This window comes from Anopheles aquasalis, chromosome 2, assembly GCF_943734665.1.
Source record: "Anopheles aquasalis chromosome 2, idAnoAquaMG_Q_19, whole genome shotgun sequence".
NCBI classification, from domain to species: domain Eukaryota; kingdom Metazoa; phylum Arthropoda; class Insecta; order Diptera; family Culicidae; genus Anopheles; species Anopheles aquasalis.
Window position 1 is genome coordinate 64,585,647 of NC_064877.1, and position 7,500 is coordinate 64,593,146.

At 44.2% G+C, this 7,500-nt stretch overlaps 3 protein-coding genes and 1 long non-coding RNA gene across 4 annotated transcripts in view; all 4 read left to right on the top strand.

Annotated features, from left to right (window-relative positions):
- The window catches only part of LOC126573314 (uncharacterized), a 2,508-nt gene extending 1,270 nt beyond the window's left edge, over positions 1-1,238 (top strand). Inside the window, exon 2 of the mRNA XM_050233324.1 lies at positions 1-1,238. This exon is cut by the window's left edge and continues 1,079 nt beyond it. Coding sequence (XP_050089281.1) covers positions 1-1,019 — 1,019 coding nt within the window. The 3' untranslated portion in view covers positions 1,020-1,238.
- Positions 1,239-1,409: 171 nt separating this feature from the next.
- On the top strand, positions 1,410-2,014 carry LOC126573336 (uncharacterized). The gene is made up of 2 exons (XR_007608015.1): positions 1,410-1,654; positions 1,713-2,014. It is a non-coding gene; the product is annotated as an uncharacterized LOC126573336 (long non-coding RNA).
- A 1,896-nt stretch (positions 2,015-3,910) lies between these two features.
- Positions 3,911-4,945, top strand: LOC126576426 (salivary glue protein Sgs-3-like). Its single transcript, XM_050237695.1, has 3 exons — positions 3,911-3,968; positions 4,039-4,734; positions 4,809-4,945. Exons 1-3 carry the CDS (start codon positions 3,911-3,913, stop codon positions 4,943-4,945), a joined length of 891 nt encoding a protein of 296 aa, XP_050093652.1.
- Positions 4,946-6,718: 1,773 nt separating this feature from the next.
- The window catches only part of LOC126573321 (solute carrier organic anion transporter family member 4A1), a 17,198-nt gene continuing 16,416 nt past the window's right edge, over positions 6,719-7,500 (top strand). Inside the window, exon 1 of the mRNA XM_050233337.1 lies at positions 6,719-6,872. Coding sequence (XP_050089294.1) covers positions 6,734-6,872 — 139 coding nt within the window. The 5' untranslated portion in view covers positions 6,719-6,733. The remainder of the gene's footprint in view (positions 6,873-7,500) is intronic.

Below are 7,500 nucleotides of genomic sequence, written 5' to 3' on the forward strand. Positions count from 1 at the left end.
TCCCTGATCATTTCAACGACACTTTTGAGAAGACTGACTTTATGATGAAACAAGGAATGAAGCTGATGGCAATGAGAGAGCAGCAACAATTGGCAGAGGAAGAAAATCTGCTTCATGCGTCGCAGAAACCGCATCAATCTCCTGCACAATGTGCTGCTTCGACCTGTGTGGAACCGCAACACATCGTACCGCACGTTTACGTCCAACAGCAACAATCAGCCCAAAAACTGACTAAATCTCGCACTAATTCGGACTCTGAAGAATCAACGATCATACGACCGAGAAACCTAACTCCTTTCGGACGAACAAATGTAAAAGGCCAGACATTGTCCGCTTCCAAGGTAACACCTCTCGGCACCACCATTTCCAAGAAGAATACTCCTGCGTCGGCGGGAGGAAATTGCAAGCAAACGCTTTTCCCTAGCGCCGGTAAGTATGGAGCAAAGAACACACCAAGTAACACGTCGATTAGTGGCTCGTTTAAGAAACCCATCAGCCGTCTGCCACAGCCGTCGAAGCTTACGCGGAAGTTTGAGCACATTCAATCACCGATTGGTGCGTACATCAAGAAGACTCCGCAAAGTTTGCTGCAGACGAAGATAAACTGCCCGCAGCATGATCTGATAGATAAACTCCACAGTGAGCATGGTCGGGACAGTGTCATGAGCGGTGGTAAAAGCAAGGAGAACTATAATGCTCTGGCAAATGGTGCACTGAACGTAAAGGGATACACATCTTCCATTCCTGGCAAGGGTGTGGTCAGCTCCAATCGAGCACACGTGCTCGATGAACGCAATGCCATGCGAATTCCTGGGGGAGAGAAGATGCAAAAGCTGCTGCATAGCTCTCCAACACTCGTCATTCGCCACGAAGGACGCATACGGTATGCATCTGGGTCGTCTGGAACATCGCACAAGAAGTTGCCAAGCAGTACCTTCGAAGACGACAGTTTGGCGGACTTGTCCGTAATGTCCAGTGATGTATCGGTGCGAGTGTTGAAAGATGCCAAGCGTTATTAATGATCGCATAATCTTTAAGAATCTCATGTAAATCACTTCGTTTTTTGTTTCACTCACAATCTGTTCTGCAGTCTAATATCGAACTTCCGGATGCCTTGGGATTTTTTGTGTCTTTAATTTTACATCATCCGCACCGATCTTTAATTCTACCATCCTTTAATCTGCACATGTAATTCAGAAGTTTACTAATCAAAATAAACTATAGAAAATACAATTGAACATATGTTTAAAATAGTACCTTCTACATCACATTAAACATGCTTATCACATAATTTTAATGTAACGATTGAATTGAACCCTTGATTGGGCATCATTCAACGAGCACGAAAGAACGGGGCACCCTGTAGCAACACCGGCCTGCTGTGTTATGCAAGATGACAACAACAAACCTTTTCCCAACCCGCGGCAGAACAAAATGTTCGCTAGTTTTCTTAGTTTTCTGAACCGCTTAGAATGAGATACGGTCGTTCGAGATTCGTCGAATACTTCCTTGTGGCGGTGTTTGGAGTAGGAGGTGGATTTTACGTTTTTCAGCCAGCCTTCCGGCAGTACCAGCAAGATCAAACCTCCTCGCCGTCTGCCCCGAAAGCGGAAGCCGCTAGTGCTCAGCGTTAAACATTCGGAAGGGATAAAAAGTATGGATCGTAGCTTGGTTGGATTCTTTAGCTAAAATGTGATTGGTTTCCATCGTAGTCTCCTTGCAGAATGTCTTTGGCCACGTTTGCCCGCATGTACCACATGCTGAAAGGATCTCCGGTGGCCGTCGTCGGTGGAACGATACTGATAACGGGATCTTTGCTCTACACCTACCGGGCAGTTTATCGACCGTTCGTGGTCCGTAGGGAGCGAGCCGAGGCAGAGGCCATGGCCGACTACATTTTCCGAATGGAACAGTCCCGGGAACAACGGTAGTCGGCCCAAGGTGTTCTCGAGTTCCAGTAACGTGGGCATCTTACAGCATAGCCAATAAATTATTTGATTACCGCATAACATGTTGCGCTGCCTTTAATTTCCTCTCAAAGTTCACGTACCGCAATACAATCAAGAACTATATTGTTAATTAAGCACTAAAAAATATGCAGTAATTATGGTATTTTGGAAAATAGTACATACGTAGTAAACTCAATAAAAGAAGTCATTTTGGAAGGAAATAATTAATTTTAAAAATCGATTTTTGTGTGAGTCTAACTGTTGTCTTCTATTTGCAATTATCATAAAATCATCAGTAATTATTTCTTCTGGGTATTTTTGTTTTAGGAATCGAAGAAATTTCATTTAACGTTCAGCATCCAGCGTGTCGGCGTGCATGTAATTAAGTTATTAACATTCATGCACCCACACGAAATGGAATACGAATATGAGAAGAATATTCAGAGAACGTACACGTTCTAAATCCCTTCAATCAGCTGCTGCATAAACCGAATGCATTCTCAAGAGATTAACGTGAGGGTGTGGTGCAGGAAGAAGCAGAGTCCGCCGCAAACGAGTACAGACGAAACCGTTCTCGTGAAGGCTTAGTCTATCAATGAACGTTATTGTATTCTGATTCGGGTTAATTTGTCCTAAGCACACACGCGCTATCACGCGGGCAATAAACTGCGATGATCTTGAACCAGAACCTTGATGCCATGATGCAGTTCGCTTTGAATTCTTCTCTTTGCTTTCTCACCCTCTTTTGTGCATCCAGGGCCGGAAGTGTTTTTTTTGAGTCAGCTTCCTAGCAGGTATGAGCACTGTTATGTGCTCAACTCTGCCTTTATCAAAGGAGAAAGAGATGGAAAAAGGAGAATAAATTAAATTCTACCGACCACTTTTACAAATCCGTTTGTCGTGGACCTGTTTCGAATACAACTGTGTCGCACAGTTTCTTAATAGAAAATTCAGTTTGTTTTCTATAACTGAACCACATCTGCGCTTTTAAAAACATGATAGTCATAGAAAACTGCGCTACACGAAAAACCCTATGCAAGATAACAGTATCAAACATAATCCAATACCATTGTTGTAACTGCGCTGTCCCAAAACAGGCATTAGGCAGATAAGCTTCAGATATAATGGAAATAGTTGCCAGGAATAGACAAATGTAGCCAAGTCACACGTGTTATTCATACTTTATTCAATTTCGCTGAGCTATATAGAATGGAATGATCATTGGAGTAAATCCGCTTGATATCTGAGTGTGCTCGTGGATCATGATTCAATGGCCATGATAACTGTCTTCTCTATGACTCATGGAGAACCAAGAAGATAAGGGAAGACTCAAGCTAGCTTATCCACCTCGATAAAACTTCAGTTAAACTTCGCTAAACTGAAGGTTTTTATAGACAAATTGTTGTCCGTTTCGTTCTACTCTTAACAGCATTAGCTTAACTGCATGTATGCTCTAATCCATATGATTAAATTAAAAAAAGGTAAGCTATTAGCAACCCTGCTTTATCAAGGAATTTCTGTTTTATTTGTCGACTAAGTCTCCTGCGCTTTTATTTAAATTTACTTTAGAATGTGGAGTGATGAAATTATAGCAAATTGCGGACAGGATTAGCAGCACGCTGCTCGCCCATAACTAATTAGGAACTGATCCCTGTGTGGGCATGCGTTAACCTTCCCGATTGAGCAAACATAATCCATCGCTTATCATCACAGCTGCGCATGTGTTGTCGTAGTATCTGAATCCAAATTCCAGTTGCAACGATGCACGTATGTCTCAATCGGTTACTCACCGCGGATAGCAGCCGATTATCCGCAAAAGTAATTATCCATGTCTGGCCCAAAGGGGCTGATAATTTGGGTTGAACATGGATTAAAATGATGCGAACGGAGCTTCCGTGGCGCAGTCTTGAGTGAACATTGGTCACTGCTAGTCAACCTTGCGAACAGTTGAGAAATACAAGATGGGCGGTGTACAGAGGGCGATGTTATTGATTTTCGTTCTTGAGTTAACCTTGAGCAGTAAGTTGTGAAATTTTTGTGACAACGTTGCAGTTCATGTGACATTAATTGGTAATGTTCTACGTTTCAGCCTCAAGTGGACAGTTAATGTGTTTCCATTGTGATGATTGTGATTACGCTATGGTGGATATAATACAATGTGGTCCTGGTCGACCGTTGTTGCCATTTCCGGAGACGACAACACAGGTTCCTCCATCGATCCCAACGATCGAGCCCGAGACGACGACGCAGGTTCCCCCTTCTATTCCGACAATTGAGCCAGAGACGACGACGCAGGTTCCGCCATCGATCCCAACGATCGAGCCAGAGACGACGACTCAGGTTCCACCATCGATTCCTACAATTGAGCCAGAGACGACGACACAGATTCCCCCTTCTATTCCTACAATTGAGCCAGAAACGACGACTCAGGTTCCTCCATCGATCCCAACGATCGAACCGGATACCACCACACAGGTTCCTCCATCTATTCCTACAATTGAGCCAGAGACGACGACACAGGTTCCTCCATCGATTCCAACGATCGAGCCAGAGACTACTACCGACGAACCGGAAACCACAACAATTAGCACAACACCTGGAGGCCCTATTTTGACTCCACCAACTCATCCGACGTTCAATCCGAATCCAATGAGCACTACTCCAAGTGGACCAATCTTGACACCCCCGACTCATCCAACCCCCTTGGCTCCTATTGGTTTTGGTATCGTGCTCCCTATTCAGCCCACCACACAACAGTACGCTTGTCTCTCTGTTCGTCGTGTTGGTAAGTATCAAAATGATCGAATTAAAACCGTCTGAATTCCAGTGCTAATGCAAGTGTTTCGTAATTATGTGCAGAAAATAATCGCAACATCGTCAGCAGAGGATGCGCACCACTGATGCCTAGTGTACACCAAACGTGTGATCATGCTACGAAAGGAGAACATCACAGCTGCGTGGCTTGTGTTGGTTCGTTGTGTAATCGATACAACTAATTTCAGTAGACCAAGCGATACCAGAATTCTAGAAATCATTGCTTAATCTATCCTAGTTTTGGCTACACAATCTCAAAAGAATTCCTATATTATTTGAAAAAAAAAAACCACACCATTCCCCCCAGTGCACACAGCAGTAACGAACCAACTGTTAGCAATGGAAAGAAAGGAAAGCAAGTGATAGATTGTATTTTAGTAATAAAATCGTATATATATATATATAAAGTTTCAAATGCAAAAGTATTTTATTTTCATCAACAGAATTATTATAATGCCAAGTGAATAATAAATCTTACTGTTGTTTAATTTAAAAAAGTCATCTCCTCGATTGAATCTCGTCTGGAATAAGTGATGTAATAGAAATATTATCGGCATCAGCGATGACACATCAGCATGATATTGAAATTTATGGTCAAGAGAAAAAAACGGATTTCTTAGAATTTTCAACAAAATTAAAACCTCCCCAAAACAAAGTAGACGAAGACGATAAGCGCCGCTACTCTCCACACAATACACGATAGGCCATGTGGGCGTTCGAGAGCATACGATGATGCTCCAACAACAAACCATTTCCGATTGGTTTCCGCTCGGTCTGTCTCAAGCAAGCAAGCATCATCGGGCATGGTCGCCGACGATGGTGCCGATGTGTCCCACTAACAGCATCCTTTCGCTTCGTGCCGGTACGGTGGTGCACGTTTGCGTACTCGGGCCCAAACAAGTGACTTGTATGCTTCGCCTCAATCTCGAGCTCGACATTCGGTATTCAGCGCTGAAGTCGCTAGCACGTGGTTCCGTCCCGCAGCAGTGCAGCACGATAGACGATCGTCTCGCGTCGGTGAAGCGAGTGTTTCCATTCAGATCCTCAAACGGCACAAACGGTGACCAACGGTGGCAACGGAAAACGGAACGTAACGGAACATTTCTAAGCCGCATCAACACGGTTGCTGGCCGATAAGAGAGCAGCATAGGTTTGAAAGGCTCGTGTGCTGGAGGAGAGGTGTGGCTTATGTTTCGTAAGCTGCATTGATATTCCATTCCTTTCCGGAACGGTTCGGCAGCCAACATCTAGCGTGTCTTGTGCATAAGGTATGAGCACTTAATCGTGTCGATGGCCAGCTAAGAAATTGACCGTGGTTTTCGACGGTATCGGTGTCGGTCAGGATCACTGGCCAGTCGTCTACTGGTGTGGTGGTGTACGGTGATAGTTAAGGATTTTGCATAATTTTACGCAAACAACGCAACAGCACCAAAATTGGCTCCTGACGGGAGTGGTGGCATTGTGGATGAGTAGCGATAACGATGAATAATAAACTGTTTCCAGTGTCACACGACTTCGAATGGTCGCTCCGTTGAGACTTGGTGCTAGTGCCCGGGACCCGAAAACGTGCGCCTCCTTACATGTCGATACTGTATTCGGTTTGCTTGCCACCGATTGACCTTGCGTTTGCTTCAGCTCGATTAGAGTCGAGGGATTGTCTGGGATTACGCAGCGAGAAGCAGACATAAGCAGTGTGATTATAGCTACACCATAACGACAGCTACTAAATTAAAAGCGGTTTTCGGGACACTCGAGTGTTAACGTGTTTTAAATTCATTAACCGACCAGTAGTAGAAAAAATGTCCAGCTCGAGCATGGATGAAATAATGGAGAGTAACAATGGGGGTCCCGTGTGTAATTCGTCGCTAGTCACGACGCCCTCGGGAACGGTGCACACGGAGTCGACCAAGTGCGACGGAAGCTACGTTGAAACGTTTACGCCGGTCAACATGGAAGATGGCACTGGCTGCATGGCTGCGACCAAGGCAAACGATCAACCGCCACGATCGTACCATTGCGGGTGGTTTGGACTGCATCCTAATTGGATGAAACGGTTTATGACGCCGAAGTGGGCCCTGTTTTGGCTTTGCTGGGCCGGGGCCGTGCAAGGTAAGTAATGAAATTCTGGAGTCCAGAGTCTACGCTCCTCGCTATTTCAATTATTTGTAGCTAATTAGGATGCACATTTAGAAGGAGAACACTTTGCTTGTGAAGTCAGAAAACAGAACCGTTTTTGTGACCGATAATGAACGTTTTATAATGAAAAGCAACTATTCTAATGGATAAATTCATATAAAGTAACACGCAAAAATTCAAAGCCAGATTAAACTATTATTCACCTGAATCGGTAACTGACAAATGCAGCTCTTCAAGCTATGTATGTTCAACGCTCATGTGAATCTATTTTCTCGATCATGATTACCAGAAGTTGAAGTTAACAATAGTAAGTTAATTCCTTTACATTGCTCCACAAAACGGACTCAAATAACCTCTCTGCTATCAGACCATTCTGGAGTTGACAGCGGCAACAATATGTTCTTGAGAACCGCCCGGCAGTACCACATGCTCCTCCAATAGAAGGAAAAACCAAAAGTTTCGTCTTGAGGATAAGCGGCGACGCTGCTAAAATTCAATTCCTCTCACGATGCTGGTTTGCGGCCTCGAAATATCAACCCCTGGCACGGTACCCGGCCAATCGGGTTCCCTTTCTTATCTATCTCACGAAGATTATCATCAT